Source organism: Acipenser ruthenus, chromosome 28 (assembly GCF_902713425.1).
Source record: "Acipenser ruthenus chromosome 28, fAciRut3.2 maternal haplotype, whole genome shotgun sequence".
NCBI lineage: Eukaryota > Metazoa > Chordata > Actinopteri > Acipenseriformes > Acipenseridae > Acipenser > Acipenser ruthenus.
In genome coordinates, this window is record NC_081216.1 from 22,515,164 (window position 1) to 22,533,998 (window position 18,835).

At 39.9% G+C, this 18,835-nt stretch overlaps 2 protein-coding genes across 3 annotated transcripts in view; one reads left to right on the forward strand and one right to left on the reverse strand.

Moving 5' to 3' along the window:
• The window catches only part of ano3 (anoctamin 3), a 77,296-nt gene extending 65,526 nt beyond the window's left edge, over nucleotides 1-11,770 (forward strand). For both annotated transcript variants that reach the window (XM_034057815.3, XM_034057816.3), the window contains 13 exons: nucleotides 750-832; nucleotides 2,693-2,833; nucleotides 3,451-3,615; nucleotides 3,996-4,032; nucleotides 4,129-4,240; nucleotides 5,326-5,383; nucleotides 5,856-5,953; nucleotides 6,477-6,628; nucleotides 7,119-7,271; nucleotides 7,481-7,628; nucleotides 7,742-7,822; nucleotides 8,000-8,105; nucleotides 8,367-11,770. In XM_034057815.3, the coding sequence (XP_033913706.3) occupies nucleotides 750-832; nucleotides 2,693-2,833; nucleotides 3,451-3,615; nucleotides 3,996-4,032; nucleotides 4,129-4,240; nucleotides 5,326-5,383; nucleotides 5,856-5,953; nucleotides 6,477-6,628; nucleotides 7,119-7,271; nucleotides 7,481-7,628; nucleotides 7,742-7,822; nucleotides 8,000-8,105; nucleotides 8,367-8,549 (1,517 nt within the window). In that variant the 3' untranslated portion in view covers nucleotides 8,550-11,770. The remainder of the gene's footprint in view (nucleotides 1-749; nucleotides 833-2,692; nucleotides 2,834-3,450; nucleotides 3,616-3,995; nucleotides 4,033-4,128; nucleotides 4,241-5,325; nucleotides 5,384-5,855; nucleotides 5,954-6,476; nucleotides 6,629-7,118; nucleotides 7,272-7,480; nucleotides 7,629-7,741; nucleotides 7,823-7,999; nucleotides 8,106-8,366) is intronic.
• Nucleotides 11,771-11,925: 155 nt separating this feature from the next.
• Nucleotides 11,926-18,452, reverse strand: slc5a12 (solute carrier family 5 member 12). The gene is made up of 15 exons (XM_034057817.3): nucleotides 17,288-18,452; nucleotides 16,980-17,045; nucleotides 16,851-16,902; nucleotides 16,565-16,632; nucleotides 16,131-16,285; nucleotides 15,475-15,615; nucleotides 15,120-15,249; nucleotides 14,791-14,879; nucleotides 14,412-14,524; nucleotides 14,173-14,240; nucleotides 13,976-14,062; nucleotides 13,600-13,778; nucleotides 13,122-13,225; nucleotides 12,864-12,988; nucleotides 11,926-12,637 (listed from the first exon to the last, which is right to left on the reverse strand). The coding sequence occupies exons 1-15, from the start codon at nucleotides 17,642-17,644 to the stop codon at nucleotides 12,476-12,478; spliced, it is 1,896 nt and encodes a 631-aa protein (XP_033913708.1). The 5' UTR covers nucleotides 17,645-18,452; the 3' UTR covers nucleotides 11,926-12,475.
• Nucleotides 18,453-18,835: the final 383 nt, after the last annotated feature.

Consider the following 18,835-nt stretch of genomic DNA (forward strand, 5'->3'; position numbering starts at 1 on the left):
ATTCACTCTTTCACCTCGAAATGCATTCAAACAGGCAAACGTTCCAGCTACTGACTGTCAGGGTAGAGTAAAGGGCATCCCCACTGACCTAGATTAGCGCTAATCTTGGAATAGGTAAAATAATATGGATATGACTGTCAGCACAAGACAAATACATTCTACAACTATAACAGCAGTCTGCCACAAGCTACAAGACAGAATCCATTCCTTTAAGATTTGTTCTGTAGACAATTCATAGCAGCATCTGAGACATACTGAAACAAAACAGGGTGTTTGCCTAAAACACAATTATAGAAACTGTCAATACCTTTACGTCACAAACTGGAATATCTAAAGCTAAGAAACAGACAGTTGCTTGGAAACCAACAGAATGCACCCACACCTACCAGCAAAAAAGGATTCAATGAATGCATGCTACACGAAACTGCAAAAAAACACAAATATACCTGAGTAATCTGTTTATAATGTGCATACGCCCAGCTATGAATCCCAGATGTGTCTAAATGTGTGATTTGTAACGCAGTGATTAAAAAAGGTATTAGCTACCTCTGAGCCTTTAAGAAGATTTTAAAAGATACATATATCAATCGTGAAGCAGTGATTTGCTGTAGCTTCAACATGGCAGTGGTAGCTTGCTGCCCATCGTGAGTGCAGTGACTTGCAACATGTATTACATGATGCATTTGAGGGATTCCATTCTCATCAGAATGTCATCTGTGAGACACAAGTGTCTGCTTTCTGTTTTACAGCCACCGTGTTTCTGGAGTTTTGGAAAAGGCGACGGGCAGAACTCACTTATGACTGGGACCTCATTGACTGGGAAGAAGAGGAGGTAAGATTGAAGGAAGAACTTTGCCATGCATAAAGGCCTTGGCCCATAGGTGTTTTAAAGGCAGGTTATATGATTAATGTTCTGTTTAGAGATTTAACGTTTTGGAAAATTGAAAATATACAGTCAAGCTTGGTTATAATGACTACTCAAGGAATTATCTGAACGAGGTCCTTAATAACAGGTGACTTAACATGATAAATACTGTCCCCTGCCCTCCTACAGTAGAATTAGGGCACTGTACGTGTGCCATTTAATGTCTTGTACTATAAAAAGGTAATTTGTTCTCTTATATAAATCACCTCATGAATAGTCAGATGTTTTATATGTTCTCTTAATTAGCTCTCATAATGTTTTGACTAACGTTTCACTGTACTACAACAAACTAAGCCCTACTTGTATCAGATGTTGAGACTAATAGCCAAGCCCCTGTACAGTGCACTGTACAGTATGTAAACTATAGCAGATGCATTCAAGATCAATGCATTATATTAATGATAACAAGGCTACAGCTCTGCTTGTAACGAGATGGTCATTTCTAACCGCATGATGGTTTTATTATTATGTTTATTTTATTACAGTATATGGTAATCGTCTGTTTTCTATAAACTGCCCTACAGTCATCCAGTACCTACAGCAGACTGTAGTTATTAAGGGTGTAAACGTTCAATTCTCTGGCGTCAGCTTTTTAAAACCAGTTTCGTTACACAAAGTCGAGGTGGCCCCAAGATTTCTTTTTTCTTCTTCTTCTGAGGAAGACGAGGAGGCATTTGATAAGGAGCATGATAACAATAACAATAATGTAGTAGCAATGAGTGATATTACATTAGTAAGTCATGTACTGTAGCACTCTTGTAGTTTAAAAAGGTCAATAGGAAACCTACTAGAATTACATTATGTGTATATTGCTCCTTATATGATGATGACAATGATGTAAATGTACTTGGAATGCAAACATAGTCTTATTCCTTATTAGAGTGGGATGGTTGTTGACTGAGCAAGTCTGAGTGATATACAGAGATAATGTTGTAAATAAAATGGGTGCAATTATCAGTCCTGGACACAGACAAAGGGCATAGGGGTTATGTTTTCAGTTCCAAAAGAGCTGATAAAATGTACATGCCATTATTGTGATGTAAGACTTCCAATTTAATTTCTAAAGCGTTAGTGTGGTGTTAATAAGAATTGTTATTAAAATGTAATTGCATTCGAAAGCTTGGCACTTCATAGTGTGAAGTGCTTCTGCCGTAAACAGATTTTAATACAAAGTCGCTTTACGTCGGTAATTAACATGTTCCTCTTGTTCGGCCAAACTCCTAGCCGGCTCAATGAGCAGTTCCAAAAAACGCGTGCCATTTCACATCCAACATGTCTTACGAAATGACATCTTTATAAAGGGGTAGAGGAATTATCCGCTCCATGTCTGTTAGATCCGCCAGAGGTCATAAGCAGCAAAGAAGAATGGAAAAGAATTACAGCAAAATGTTCCGTTTTGTAAATGATTTGATCTGTGCATTGCAGTTCAATAATGGTGTGAAGTCTATAATAAAACGACTTAAAGTGACAGGGAAATGGGAAAAAAAAAAATTACAGGAACAATGCTTCCCTGCCAGGTGAATAGTGATAATATATTGTAATATAGTCATATAGACATTCTATAAAGAAAAAAGAAAAAAGAAAAAAAAGCACTGCAGTTGGTTTCATACTATGTTGAATTTATCAAACACAATGTGTTAACCATACCCAAATGTTGAGCTCAACACAGCAAGGCATTAAAATAATCCCGTAATGTTCCGCTGTTAGGGAGACCCGTGAACCGTCACAAAGCTGCATACTGATTTCGTCTATGCTGTCCTTTGGCAGGAGGAGCTACGGCCCCAGTTTGAAGCCAAGTATTCCAAGGTGGAGCGAGTCAATCCCATCACCGGGAAGCCAGAGCCCTTCCAGCCCTTCACAGACAAGCTGAGCCGCCTCATGGTCTCCGTCTCAGGAATATTCCTCATGGTATGAACCAGGAACCAGGCTCCCAGGAGCACACGCTGCTAAGTGCTGGCTGAATGTAACATTGCAAGGTGACATTGCAAATTGAATGAGGCGTCAGAAACTATCAGCAGCTTGACAGCAGACAGGATCCAAATATTAATCCAGCATCTTAAATATTTTTTGGCAGTGCCACAACATGATATTTATTTTTTTTCATTGCATCATATTATCTCCTCTGGCACAGTTGATGTAAATGCAGTAATAGTTCCCTCTAGTGGACCGTTCAATAACTGCATTCACTATATGTTTTCATTTGCCCAAGGTCTGGATGTACAGTGTCTGGATTCTTGGTCAAAGGGGCTCTTATATTAGGGCTTCGTTTTTTTTTTGTTTTTATTAATTAAAATAGCTATTTTAGGGAGACCTTGAAATGTTTTTTTTTTTTTTGTTGGGAGGGGGGGCTTTTACTTTTTATATAATGTATGAAATGATTGAGAGATATACACACACACACACACACACACACACACACAGGGATTCATACATGCACACACAGGTCCTTCTCTGTCTCTGTGATACAGGTTTGACGGTGCACAGCATGTCCTGGTTAAATGTAATCTCTGTCGGTCTGTCTGCAGATTTCCCTGGTGCTCACCGCAGTGTTCGCTGTGGTTGTGTACCGGCTGGTCGCCAAGGAGCAGTTTGCCTCTTTCAAATGGGAGTTTGTCAAGAAGAACTGGCAGTTTGCGACGTCAGGAACCGGAGTCTGCATCAACTTCATGATCATCATGTCACTCAACGTGGTGTGTTTCCACTGCAGAACTCCTGGGTGGTGTGTGTGCATTGCACAGCAAAGCATTGTTTCAGAGAGACTCACTAATCGTGTGTTGAAACAGTGTAGTGAATTATAACTGATAAAGCAGAGGCAAAGCATGGTAAAGCAGACATAAGCATAGTAAATCATAGTAAATGTTAATACCTTCCTTTATTGCAAAGCATAGCATTGTTGCAACTAGAAAAAAAAAACATTATATTCTCTTTAGCTAAGTCCATTTGGAATCAAAGAGAGACAATAACATCAAGTACAATATCTGTATATAAACTGTTGAACTTTCCAGTAATATGTTTTTCACTTGAATTCCTATTCACCTTGGCTTTTTTTCTCTTTTTATTATTTTTTAAGGTATATGAAAAAGTTGCATACCTCCTTACAAATTTAGGTAAGCGGGCACCTGCTTCTTTACAAATACAAAAACAAGTAATAGGTTTCTTATAGTGTAAATGAAATTGAATAACTCATCGTTCTGTCTATTCAGAGCACCCCCGTACAGAATCGGAATGGGAGAACAGCTTTGCTCTCAAAATGTTCTTGTTCCAGTTTGTTAACTTGAACAGCTCCATCTTTTACATTGCTTTCTTCCTGGGAAGGTAGGTAATAGTCTTAATGCCTAAGTTAATGAAATTGATCGGAATATCCTAAAGGGAATGTATTTCAGTTTGGTTTGTTGTTTCTCCTACTGATTTCTGTACATGCATAAAAAATGATAAAGCAACAAAATATAATAGACTTGCTATGTATTTGCATAAAACTGTGAAAGCTGTCTTCAGTAGGAATTGCTGCAACAAATCAAGTCATTTTTTTTTTGTTTTGCTTTGAGCTTCTCTGTATATCCTGCTAAGCTCACAGTAATAACTGGAACATATCAAACTGTTTCAGTCTGAATTGGCAAGTTATGTTTGCAAAAACATTCAATGTGACAGTTTGCTGACTGATTGGTTAATGGTTTTGAAGGAGCATGCAGAATGCAAAAAGGCACAGCAGACTAGATTTGTCAAAATTCCCTCATTGAGTTTTGTTAAAAGTGGCCTATCATTTAAGTTCAGTCAGAAAACTCATGTGATAGACTGTTGATTTCGACAACACTACTACATTATACATATTTTCACATTACATTCATTGGTCTTTGGCCTCGCCTTTCAAAGTACCCCTGCCCTTAAATTAGCTCACAGATAAGTGGAGAGGCTGACTGTAGGGAAGCCATGGGCAGGGGGGCAGGATAGCTCCCCCATTAGATGAAGCCAAAAAGGGGGGACGTAATGGATTGAGGTAAGATACAAATCCATTCATTGCCGATCGTATTGTTTATTGAATGACAAATAAGATACTAGCGATTCAACTGATGATTTGGAAGTGGCTAAAATATGCTTGATGTGTACGTGATTTGATTTCAAGTTAAAAATGAGTTTCCTGTCTGAACCACCGCTTTGCTTTATTAATTTGTACCCGCTTACAGGGCATTAATATGAAAATAAATGAATAATAAATTAAAATAAATGTAATTCGTAGCCACTGCACACCACACACTCTTACCAGAAGCGTGCTTTGAGCAATTTACTGACAACAGATGACACAAGAAAGGTGCTATTCAGTTACAGGAAAATACAAATGTATGAAATCAGTCATGCTTGTCAATATATTAGAATGAGTCCTCGTCTTGCTTTGTGTTTCCTAGGTTTGCCGGTCGGCCGGGGAAATATAACAAACTGTTTGAGAGATGGAGGTTAGAAGAGGTAAGCAATTTGTCATATGATGTGTTTTTCATTTAATTCATACAACAAAATACCTGCACCATTCCTTAGAGCAGGGCTGTCCAATCACGGTCCTGGGGAGCTATTCCAGTCCAGGTTTAACAGGTAGAATGAGATAATGAACCACTTCAGGGTCTGGATGGAGGTTTAATCGGTTCAATTAAACAATTTAGAACAGGGTTGGAACAAAGACCAGGAGTGGAAGGGCCAGCTTTGGACACCCCTGCCTTATTTCCTTTTCCTTGTTCGAAATTAAACAAACACTGAAAAAAAAAGAGAAGGCCATTTTCTTGTAACCAGTGGATTTATTTTCTGGCGTTTGTGGCATTACTGTAACATTTGGAACATAGTTAATATCATTTTGCCGGACGGAAAACACATTTGAAAACATTTCAATACGATTTTCTTTTTTTAATGCATGTGGGGTTTTTGTTTGTTTTTGTTTTGTTTTTAGTGTCATCCTAGTGGCTGCTTAATAGACCTCTGTATGCAGATGGGCATCATCATGGTTTTAAAGCAAATCTGGAACAATTTTATGGAGCTCGGTTATCCGTAAGTAACAGAGGCACCAGTCTGAACCTGAGCAGCACACGCTGACACAAGCATGAGTGTATAGCCTCAGGAAAGTGAAGAGGGAATCAAGGCACTCCATAATACTCCCAATATATGTAACTTTCTCAATTCCTATCTAATCATCCGCTGTGTAACTGATCCAGTGGTTCAACTCTGCAGGTCAGTAGACATCTATGCTGTATGAGTTAATATGGTGGGTCTCAAGCCAATATATTGAGTGAAACACTTACCAACTCTTTCCATGGGGCATACACTATACTACTGTATACCAGCCAATAGAAGGGAATATAAACACAAGGGAAGCAGTAAGAAGAGCATTCAAGCTTCCGAAACCAGGACTTCAGTAGTGAAGTGGCCTGAATGAAATCTGCAGAGCAGTTACCATTCCCAGCACCACTGTACTGTTGATTAGGAGAGGGGTGCATTTGAGAAACACTGTACAGCTCACCTTGGCAAATAAAAGGTACAGGAAGGTAAGTGACATGTATTTGTTTTGGTCTAGGCTGCTGCAGAACTGGTGGTCTCGGAGGAAGATTAAGAAGGGGAGTCCCAGGCAGAGCATGGAAAACAAAGGGATTCTACCGCAGTGGGATGAGGACTGGAACCTGCTGCCCATGAATCCACATGGCCTGGTGGATGAGTACTTGGAAATGGGTAAGACATGCTAATGCTGTTTTCACTGTATTGATGTGCTGCCAAACACATGTGTCTCTCTGTAGGCACATGATGCAATACTTCTGTGTGCATGTCCGATAGTAACTGATAGTAACACTGACGGATACAGAAATTCTGCCACCAAGTGGTGCTCATCACGCTTTATAAACCCTGCTTTTAATACATCAAGGAGAAATGTCTGACTCCAGAAAGACTATAATAACATAGATGGATAGGTGGTGTTGCTTTCTTCAGCTTGCTTTCTGTAAATCTGATTTCCTAAATGTCTGTTTTACCTTTTATTTATTTGTTTCCTTTTATTTGGCTGATACAGAAAATGCAATATATAAATGCCCTATATCTGACCTATATATTGATGTATTGCACAGTGCTATATGTATTGTATAATACACAGCTTCACACAGTTAAAAAACTATTTTCCATGTTTTATAACCGGACTATTTCTTTTTAATTGTATTTTTTTCTCCAGTGTTGCAGTTCGGTTTCACCACAATCTTCGTGGCAGCCTTCCCCTTGGCGCCTCTGCTGGCTCTGCTCAACAACATCATTGAAATCCGTCTGGATGCCTACAAGTTCGTCACACAGTGGAGACGACCAATGCCAGCCAGGGCTACGGACATAGGTGAGCCCAACCCCCCCCCCCCCCCCTCCCCCCAGATCTCCCAGCATACTGAGATCATGACTTGACATGGGTGACAACTACCCAGAATATCATGCCTGTCTTTGCATAGTTCTATTTTTAGAGTGAAATTGACTTCCTGGGCTGTAGCCCCTGACAATCCAAGGCATGACATTTGGGTCCCACTAAAGCCTGATCCCATTGTTTTCCAGGTATCTGGTATGGAATTCTTGAAGGGATAGGAGTCCTCGCTGTGATTACCAATGCATTTGTGATAGCCATTACGTCAGACTACATCCCTCGATTCGTCTATGCATTCAAATACGGGCCCTGTGTGGACCAGGGCTACAGGCATGAAAAGTAAGGAAAACAAGTTCTACCATCCCATTGAATCTCTTGTAACACCTATTCTTCTCACTGCTGTTATTGTGTGTGATGTCTCTGTGCCCATCTCACTGGTGCTATTTTTCCAGGTGTTTGAGAGGCTATGTGAACAGCAGTTTATCATGGTTCAACATGGCAGAGCTGGGCAATGGAAATTCAGGCTATTGCAGGTATGTATGTCTGCTGCCTGGTGTTATGTATGGTCCCACATCTGGTTTGTACTGGTTGATAACATTCAATTTTTGCATTCTGTACTTTGCATAATGTGATCTATGATTGCAGTGCTTGCTGTCCTGGAATGGAGCAATGCGATTGGTTAAATGTGATGTCATGATGTGTCATTGCAGGTATCGGGACTACCGGGCTCCTCCCTGGGGCTCCCCACCCTATGATTTCACTCTGCAGTTCTGGCACGTGCTGGCAGCCCGCCTTGCTTTCATTATAGTCTTTGAGGTCAGCATTTAATGGCTGTTTGCGTTCTTTTACTGTTTATTTAACAGGGTTACAAAACAGCTGATTTTACTTCAATAATACCATGAAATAATCATATGAGAATGACAACAACAAATATACATATATGGGTTGCAGAAAAAGAGAAGCCCCTAAAAAACATTTCTGGTTGTCCAGTATGGCGTGTTTTTTTTTTTTTTTTTTTTTAATTCCAACCCTTTGAAAAGGTTTATTTTTTGTATTCTTATGTTTATTTCTCCTTAGCACCTGGTGTTTGGGATAAAATCCTTCATTGCCTACCTAATCCCGGACATGCCCAAAGACCTGTGTGACCGAATGAGGCGGGAGAAGTACTTGGTCCAGGAGATGATGTACGAGGCAGAGCTGGAGCACCTACAGAAGGAGAGGAAAAAGAACGGCAAACGCTACAACCACGAATGGCCTTAGCATTGCACCCACAGAGCAGCTGTACACGTGAACAGCACAGGACTCGAACAGCATTGGAGAAGAGAAAGAAGAGCTGGAATCCAACTGGGAAGAACCTGATCTTGGAAACCACATTCACGTCCGATCAAGAGTGCATCCAAAACAGGGATAATTAACCAAGCATGACGCGGAAGACAATACAGAGACTGGAGGATTTTATTTTATTGCCGATGTGTGTTTTTGAGAAACAAAACATATATACAGTATGTACTGAAAATCATGCCTTGTAATGAGCATTAGTGTGTTAGAAACAGTCACTTGGTATAAATGAAGCAGTTTGACAATTAGCCAAACTTTGTAAAAAAATAATATAATAAAAGAACCCATTTGAAAACTGTTTAGACGCTTTGACTTCACATTGCACTAATGGCCAGGTGTTTGATGCTAGCTCTCCCATAAGCTTGGTCCCTCAGGACTTGTCCTGTTTGTGCAATCTGAGCACTGCGAAGGGTAATGAGTGCAATCTTAATGTATACTATGCAGATCAAGGACTGTACATCACCATTATATCCTTTTCATTTAATTTACGACATGAAAAAAAATGCAGCTGTTTAAAAAGACCCAAAGACTTGTATTACACACACAGTAACACATGCTTTAGTAATGATTAAAAATGGAAATCAGTTTTTTTGTTACATGCATATATATATATATATATGTATATGAACACAAAGAAGCACATATGTTATTTTTGTGGTGATGTACAGTTCTTTTTTTTTCTTTGAGTCGGTTAAAATCCAATGCATGTGCAACAGATATTTCTTGAGTTTAAGTTATACCTGCATTCAGCTTGATAATGATTCTGATTAAATACTGTTTTCTTGTCTGAACCAATTATATAGTGTTTGTTACCAGCTGTGACCGAGAAAGTCTCCTGGCTGGTTTCATTCGGAAACAGAATCAAGGCGCGATGAAGGTGGTCTTTTTCAAAGGATGTACAGTCGGAATGGGAAGATTACTTAGAAATCTTTCTCTGCTCCCAGGATGGCATGTCATTCAGGTGTACAGTACATGCATTTGTCAGATTCACTGTTTGCCTTCAGGCTTGGGGTTTTCTACTCTTTTGGGTGAAAATCATGAGTCTTGCCTTACTAAAGATCCGTCCGCTAAGAAAAGCATATCGTTGCAGCAACTGTTAAATAGCAGCCTCTATAATGCATCCTCAATGCTACAATTAGAAGAGGGGATGTCTGTACTGTCTTAAAAACAATGCTGACGTTATTATATTTCAGCCTTCTCCTGTTGTCTACAGTACTAGACTCTTACTGACAATAGGTTTTTTTTAAACAATTCAAAACTTTGTATTTTCTCAAAATCAGTAACCAGAGAATACACAGTGAGGACATACACCTGTTTCAACCCCAAAAAAAGTCTCAAGCTTAGACACAGCAAACTGCACCATAGAGTGATCTTCCCATTTCCATACAGGGGGTTTGCCCATATAATAGACTTCTAAAAGTTGCCGTTACATGGTGTTTTAGTTCTATGGTGTGTCATATTCGGTGCATTTTAACAGACCACTCATATAAATGACTATGCACGTGTGTTTGCCTTCTGTATCAAAAACAAATAAGTAGTAGATTAATTGCTGTGTGTGGAAAACAAAATATCTGCCTTGACTGGTTCAGGGCTTCTCCAAACTGGCTATGGACTTTACATGTCATGCAGCATGCAAGCTTTTCTGATTATAATGAAAGAGAGAAAGACAGATTGCTGCAAAATGTATTTTCTAAACCCTTAAACAAAATGTATTGAGCACCTAGCCTTTTTTCAAACCACGTTTGCATGCCTTAGATGCATATGTGAATTCTGCAGAAGAAAAAGCCTTATTAGCATGCCGTCTCTCTTAAAATAATTCAACTAAAAGAAAGCATGTGCAAAAAAAAAAAAAAGTCTTGCTATGGTCAGCACAACTGCAAACATTCAGATGGTCATGTCCGGTCATGTTATGAATGAGTCCATGTTATTGTCAATGCCCCAATGGTTTACATTAGTGGAAGCCCCTTTTGCAAATGAAAACTGAACCGTACACTGCATGCAAAGAGTAGTGCAAACAGAAATTGAAAGAAGCTTCAACCAAAAGGAAAATCTACCTACTAAAAAAAAATATTATTATTATTATTATTATTATTATTATTATTATTATTATTATTTAATTTATTAGAGTAAAATCAGATTTAGAGATTATTATGCAGCCCTAGAATAGGAGGAAATAGTATACAAGAATAATTTGAATTATTTAATTCAATATACAAATATATATATTAAAATATTTAAAAAAATATTTAAAAAAAAAAAAAAAATGAATGCATATATTGAATATATATTTTTGTATTCAGACCAAATATTTAATTGTAATAAATATGCAAAACGCCTCTACTCTTGAATGAAAATTAAATTTTCATTGATCCAGATTTTTGGCAGGGAGAGGGGAAGGGGGTTGTCAGGCATGATCAATTCCCATCATTTTGTGCTCACTGAATGAAACTACTGTAGTCCCTTGATGTTTTATGCAATTCAATGGAAGTTTAAAGTCCAAACAGCAGGGGGTGCTATTTTACCTTTCTCTGTGTTCCAGTGCTGCTTAGTGGTGTGCTGTGCTGCAATCTCACCCGCTTTTTGCACGATGACCCTCCATTAACTTTGAGATATTGGTGGTACATAGCCTTTTAACTACAGCATTGCTTGATGTGATTTCTGCAAAAGAGCTGACCCCATCCTGCTGTAAATAACCCCCCCGCCCCCGCCCTTATCCTACTGAACAGTGCTTTTCTAAACCTGTGTATCCTTGCTAGCAATTTAAAAGCCATTACCATTAGCACTATTGAGTACTGTTTTCACTACTCCCCCAGTCATTGTGGAGGTGGGGGGTGGGGGGGGACTGTTTCACATACTGAAGCTGATGACATTGAGCGGGTATGACCCAGATCCCCCCCCCAACACAAAAGACACCCCAATGAGTTCTAAGTTCCAGGGCTTTTCCGATTGAGATTTTGTAGATAAGCACAGTGGATTAGGGTTTTTACTATCAGGCGCCTATATGCATGTTCTTATAAGATGTATATTTACTGACCATTGTTTACTTCATTCATGTTTACATGTAAAAATTGTAACTACTTAACTGTACCATACAGATTTGGATATCACTTTTTTTCTGTAATAAAGCAATGATTGTATCTTTATGGTGTGGTGTTTGTGATGTGTATGTGATCTGTATATGAGAATGTCTGTTAAATCTAACACTGTTAATGTTTAGCAGTACAGATATTCAAATAGAAATATAGGCTATTATTGGACATTGATAACAGACAGATTATTGACGAAATACAGGAAGCTGTTGTCTGTTTTTATTTGAAGTTTTATTACACAGAGATTGCTTAACAAATTAAATAATTTAGTCTGTTTAGTTGCCAAGTCTGTTTAGCACTAAAAAGAACAGCAAATACCAAAACAATCAAACCTTTAGGCATGCTGCACCATAGAAAGTATAAAAATGTACCCTCTTTTACTTACATTCTTTTAGTGTCTTTATTAAAAAAACCTTTTAATATATTGTTGATTGGCGTTTTTAATAACTGGGTTTGAAATGGGCCCAAACCACAGGAAATCAATAGTGCAGAGTCCAGACCAAACTGAGCCACCTTTATCGTGTTTACAATAGGTGAATCCTAGTGAGTTACAATGCTATTAACGCACATAACCTGAATACTATATCCACTGCTTGCATTTCAATAACAATTAGCAGTAGTACAAGGTTTGCGATCCCTTGTTAAACACTGCAATATCCTCAGTACATTCCTTTTAAAGTGTTCCAAGTAAACATTTTTCTAGCACTGATGAAACAGATTTGCTTTAAAGTCAACTGTCACCAGTAGACTGTTGGATGATTAGAAATATGTGTCCTTCGACAGCCCTGCGTTGCTGTAGGACTTCTCTTCTGAGTTGTAACCAGACATGGTGTTCTCAGTGTCTTTGTTTAAACCGTTCTGTGGCTCTTTATTCGTAGATGTTTCTGGTTTCATCGAAAAGGCACCGTTATCGTGAAATTCCTGTCAAACAAAATAAGCTTCAGTAACAACAACCAAGACCTGTGCTATCTGCATGATCAGCTACTGATTCATATAGACAATAAAGATCGAAACACGAGATCGTGCAAGGCAGGACATTATGTGCTCATTGGACAGCTTTGAGCTCAGAGCTAAAGTCCTTAACAATAAATGCTGTTCATAAGTGCAATACGCTTGCAGACGCAGCAGTTCTCTATGTTGGGCTTACCATGCAGTCTGCATCGTGCTGAACCCCACACCAGCACATCTTTTTGTATTTCTCAGACCAGAAACAGAGTAGGTTGCAGACCGGACGTATCAGGACTGGGTTCACGTCTTCACCACGGTTAGGACCTAGCAAACACATTCGCTTTATTAGGGGTGTGCAAAATCTTTTACATGCTAACCATGCCAGGCAAGCAGAGCTATCTACAGTGTACACTGGCACTCTCTTCTCCAGTAACAAACACATGATCCTGTTGCATACCTGTTAATGACGTTATCAGCAAGCCAGCGATCACAGTCGCAATCCAGCCCACAGCACTGTAGTAAAGGTAAGACATGGAGTACCAGGTATCTGCCAGCGCAGGTCTACAAAGAGAAGCTTATAATCAGAAAACATACAGTACATATATTTGCTTTTTTGTGAGGCATGTTATGTGTAGAATTAGTTATCCCTTATAAAAGTTTTCTATAGTAAAAGCATAGAGAAGCGGAGTGAAAGCACAGTAAATCACAGGCAGCATTGTAAAGCCCAGTGAAGAATGGTAAAGCATATTTTAAAAAATGATGGCAAACGCATAGTATTACCATGGAACGATTATGGAAACATGCAAATTTTATAAGGGATGTGAATGCATAAATAGAGATTAAACAGTACAGTAGAAGCCTGCTGATTCTTCCCAAAACAAGGCTTACTGTGGTGTTCAGAATCTCTGTTAATGCTGGTAATAAATGAGACTGACCTCTCTGGGGCTGGGGTGGGTGCCAGTGTGCTTATGATGTCTGTGGTGTTTAGTGGGAGGCAGCTGTTGGTGCTGAGCGGCAAGGGAAATGCTTTGTCAGGACCCGCAGGGTAAACAAATCCTCCAATTCCCACCCAGAAAGACATGGCAATTCCCATCACCAGGCCCCCAGCAGCCCCCTGGAAAGACAGATACATCAGGATATCAGTGACAACCATGGGGCTTGAATAGACTAAGGAAAGAATGAACAGAAACATTAACATCTTGAGCTTTTCAAGCAATTTGGTTTAGGGCTAGGGTTAGGGTTAGGGCTAGGGCTAGAGATAGAGTTAGGATTAGGTTTATGGTTAAAGTTAATGTTGTAAAAAGGACTCACCTTCCAGTTTGTCCATGGAAACAAGATGCCCAGAGAGAACAGTCCCAGCATAGGGCCCCCACACATCCCGTGAATGCTCAGTGCAGCCTGGGAGGAATGTTCGGCACAACGTCAAAGAAGGCATGCTAACAACTTATTCAAATGTGTCTGAGAAGTGCCCCTCTGCTTACAACGTCATCCCAAAGCGTATCACTTACCTGCACAACTCCACCCATCTGTGATGCAGCTACTGCCATTGAGGTGCAGGCCACCCCAAACACTATACCTGGGAGATTAAACAAGACAACAACGAGCTGGTAACCCTTTCAAATGCACCACACACCACCCCGTTCACGTGTTCTGACCTGAGGTTTAAACCAGAGCCTCCCGAACCAAATGCAATTCACATTAATAGATACAGAATAGATGCTTGATTCAGGTGCAGAGCTGTACTCACACAGTCCCTTGCTGATCCATGTGCCCAGTCTGTTGGAGAGATTCTTAAAGCAATTCTTCACTAAATCTTCATAGGTCACGGTTGCGAGTGCATTGATGCTGGCTGCTACAGTGCTGTGGAAATATCAGTTGCATGTTTAGCAATACAGTACCTGGTTTATCACAGTAGCATGATTTGCAAGTGTCAGCATACTGACAACATAGGTTAACTACAGCAGTAGGGTCTTTCACAGTAGGTGAAAAAAGTGATCTCCTCCTAACTATGCATGGGCAGTGCATCCACTTCCTGTGTGTATCTCATTGCTTGTATATTTGTTAACATGCTGCAGTTGAGCCATTGCTATCATACAACATTACAGGAGTACAGCAGGCATGCATACCTTAATGTGCCACTAAAAGCACAGGCAACAAACAGCCCCGGAAGTCCAGGGAGGCTGCCCAGTATGTCCATGACAAAGTAGGGCATGAGCTTTAATGAAAAAAAAAGAAAGGAAAAAAAAGAATTAGAGCAGGTCCAATAAATCACAAAACCAGAAATTTCCAAAAACCCAATCAGTGTTAATGGCACGACTGTTTTTCATCTGCTTATTCTCTTTGCCATGTCTTTCCTCACAAGCGTTTAGGCCGTATGTTTAGCACAAGCTTTCTCCAAATGATTAAGAGCATTTTGGTCTTATTATAAACCGCAAGCCACTGCACTGTACTGTACCTGATCAGGAGCCGACACGAACCCGGCAGTCCAGGGATCACAGTTTCTGTAGTAGGCAAACATCAGGAGCCCTGAAAACACTGCACAGCCCAGGATCACCCACAGTCCAATGAGATTGAGATAGAGTGCACTGAGAAACAGAACAAAACCAGGGCACGTCAGATACACACTGACTGTACACACTGCACGACCACCGTGTGATAAGCAGGCAATTAGACTGCATTGTCTATTTCTGTATGTTGACGATTCACGTTCATTCACTGTGTTATAAATTCTTAGCTACAGTCCCTGTTTGAGTTTGACAAAAGCACACAGAAGCTTGTTTACTGCAGTTATTTAGAGGTTTATCGCTTACAGTTTAGCATGCTTCTCTGATTTGCATGAGATACACCGTTGGATGGTGGACTGGTTGACCCCATAGATTCCCAGCCAAGTGAAGGTTCCCCCAACGGTTATTGTCCAAAAGGTGTGCCGTCTTAAAGGATCTGGATCAAAACTGACAAAAGTAACTTGTTAAATACACAGTATGCTTCTCTAAAAACACATTATTTATTATTATTAAAAGTGAAGGTAACACTTTAGATTAAGTGTCTCTAATTACTGTGTAAAGTAGTTACTTAGTAAATACATGTGTGCTTACACATCATTACAATGTATTTATGCACAGTTACAATGTGCTTAATGTGTGAATCTTTTTGCACGATATAACGCTAAACTGATCCCTATACCTAACCTTAACCCTTTTCTGATACAATTGTGTACTTAGATATATAGTGTAAAAAGATTTACTAAGTAACAACTATATAAATAAACAGTTATTAGACACACTTAATGTAAAGTGTTACCAAAGTAAAACCATGCAACTTGCAAAGGGACAGTGGGTCCACTAGGATAGCTTGACACTAGCTACTCAGCAATCGGCTAAAATTTTTTGCAGATTTGAAGTTATCAAGAAGTTTTACAAAGAGAAGGCATTCGGTTTGAGACGTGTCATGTTGTGGTGTATCTTACTCAAAGACCCCCAGTCTGGACCCTGCCTCCGCTTTCTCCCATGCACTGGTCAACCCTCCGTTAACAATGGTTCCTTGAATCAGGACCGTCAGGAACCCCAGCACCATCACAACCATCTGAAATGCATCTGTCCACACCACTGCTTTCAGCCCACCCTAAAAAACAACACATCATCAGTGCTAGCTGGCATTACCGACACCTAGTCCTAGCAAAGAGACAAGGCCTCCTTTCAAACAACAAGAGTCAATAAAGGACTTAACATAACGGTAAGCAGAGAGGGTCCATTGAGCTTCCATTGATACTACATTGCACAGCTATGACTAATTGCTTTGCTCATAATGGTTAGGAAGAGACAGATTAGCACTGTTAGGCTTGATTTGCCTGTCTCATATCTCCAGTAAAGTATTGATTATACTTTACACTGCTTTACTTACCAGTGTACAGTAAAAGGTGCAGACGATGCCAGTTGCAAATATGGAGCCCCACAAATTGAAGCCAGTCACTGTAAGGAACAAAGAAATAAAGTTATGAAATAATGAAATAATGAGTGTGTACAGTATTGTGAGCCATTCTGAATGTCGCTGGAGTTTGGCTTTAAAGGTGCAATATTTTCACATGACTATGATGTCCTGGAGTAGAGCTGCCACAAAACAGTTTTATTTTAATATCCAAATGAGTTAAGTGTTCTTGAAAGCCACCAGAGTACAGTAATTAGCTTACCTTGATTGAGAGCGAGAGCAGGAGCGTACACCACAACTCCTGTATAGACAATCTGCAAGCAGAACCACATGTACAGTTTAATGGAGGGTCATTGTGGGCACACATGCATCAGATATCTGAAATACCTACCGTTTGCATGATGTAGATTAAGGTAGCAGCAATGCGAACGGTCTTATTGAACCGCAGCTCCAAGTACTATAAAAAAAAAAAAAAGAGGGACATGAAGTTTATGGAATGAAACTCATGAATATATTACACACGTGTGCATATGTCAGAGTTCCATTTATTTAGTTTCAATTTAAGTAAAGTGAAAGAAAAGCTTTATGGCAAGAACTCGTCACATTGCATCACATTACAGGAAATTACATATTTGAGCTCTTCAACCAATGCGTTTGCGTGACACTTTAAAAAGTGAAGCATTTGAAAGCTGTAGTTACCTCATAGGTGCTGGTAATCCCAGACCTGTAGAAAACAGGAACGAAGAGCTCAGCTGTGAAAAGGACTACCATGGAATAGGAAAACCCAAAGAGGATGAAGGCCCCCCCGAAACGGTACACCTCAGAGGGGGCCCCCAGCACGGTCACTGCTGACATGAAGCTGGCGGTGAGGGACAGGGCCACTGGTACGCAGCTCATCTGCTTCCCTCCTACCAGGAACTCCCTGGAGGAGGCCTTCTTCCTCTCCTTCACTGCAAAGAAGATCCCAATCCCAGAGGAGACCACGAACAGGGCTGCAAACACCACATAATCCCAAGTGCTGAAGACACCCACCCCAGGACTGACAAACTCTGGCATCTCACAATGCGATGGCTTCACAACTGCAGCCTGGTGCAAGACAACCAAGACTCGTCAGAGTGCAGCTTCTCCTCTCCTGGGGGTTTGGTGCAAAGTAGGAAGGGCACGCCGCTCGCAGATCAGAAAGACAAAGTGAACAGCACCTAGAACCCTTTGCAGATTGTCAGGGTGCTTTTCCAAGATCTCACCTGCCGAGCTAATATAAACTGGAAGCAATCAAAAGAAGGCTGTTTCTTTATATAGCAGCTCAATGTGCCAATCATAATGGATAAGGTATTGGTAGTTATAGTACAGTTAATGGAAAGTGTGATGATGTGATACGCTGCTTACTGAGATAATAGTTTTTCTTCCTCATTAATGATTATACTCAGTGAAAGGAAGGGCTTGTTTTCTGTGCTCTCTGGAATTTTTCTTTTTTTTTCTTCGATTGTTATGTTTGTGCTTCAAATAGGTAAAGGCTATTGATTGTCAAATTTGCACTTGATAGCCTAGATACGACTGTTTTCATGCAAACTGGACATTTTATAGCAGATATATACTGTAGGCTTTCCCATGTCATGCTTCTATACTCATTGCAGAAGAAAGTGGGGGTTGGGTTATGTACAGAAGACACAGCAAAACCCATTCCTGGTTAAAATAAAATTAAAAATTATCAACACAGTTAAACCAGTAATGGGTAGGTCACAATTGGTTAATTATTCTTCACCAGAACCCATTTTTAAACTGCTGAGTGCAGACAAAGTGGACTTTGCTTACCGTCAACTGCTATTCTCTGAAAAAGTCAATTACCAATTGGGTCAATGTGTGGGAAACGAGTCAAGGTGGTGTACACTTGCCCCCCGCTGCCCCCCCCCCCCCCCCCCCAGTGCACTGTCAGTATGTGTGTCAGCAAGAAGTGAACATTGAGCTGACACAAAGCAGCCATAATGAAACTATTAATACTTTAGTAGGACCATTGTAGTAAAACAGATTTCTCAAAATCAACATACATGTAAATACAACAACATATACACATATATACAACAACACATAATGCAGAATAAAATACCAAGCTTCAATAAATAGAACATCTAGTATATGGGACTGTATCCCCTGCTTCTGTAACAGCTGTGTATTGCACCTCAGGAATGAAATTCACAAAGGTTCAAATATTCACAGATGTGGATTAGGTATTTTACACAGAGGCATAAT

Bases quoted from the DNA above. Each gene is read 5' to 3' on its own strand.
- slc5a12 (XM_034057817.3), bottom strand. From the start codon at position 17,644: ATGCCAGAGTTTGTCAGTCCTGGGGTGGGTGTCTTCAGCACTTGGGAT. The intron at 14,880-15,119 runs GTACAGTACAGT...TTTTCATTAAAG, and splicing joins TCGTGTCGGCTCCTGATCAG to CTCATGCCCTACTTTGTCAT. The intron at 14,525-14,790 runs GTATGCATGCCT...ATATTTCCACAG, and splicing joins GCTTTTAGTGGCACATTAAG to CACTGTAGCAGCCAGCATCA.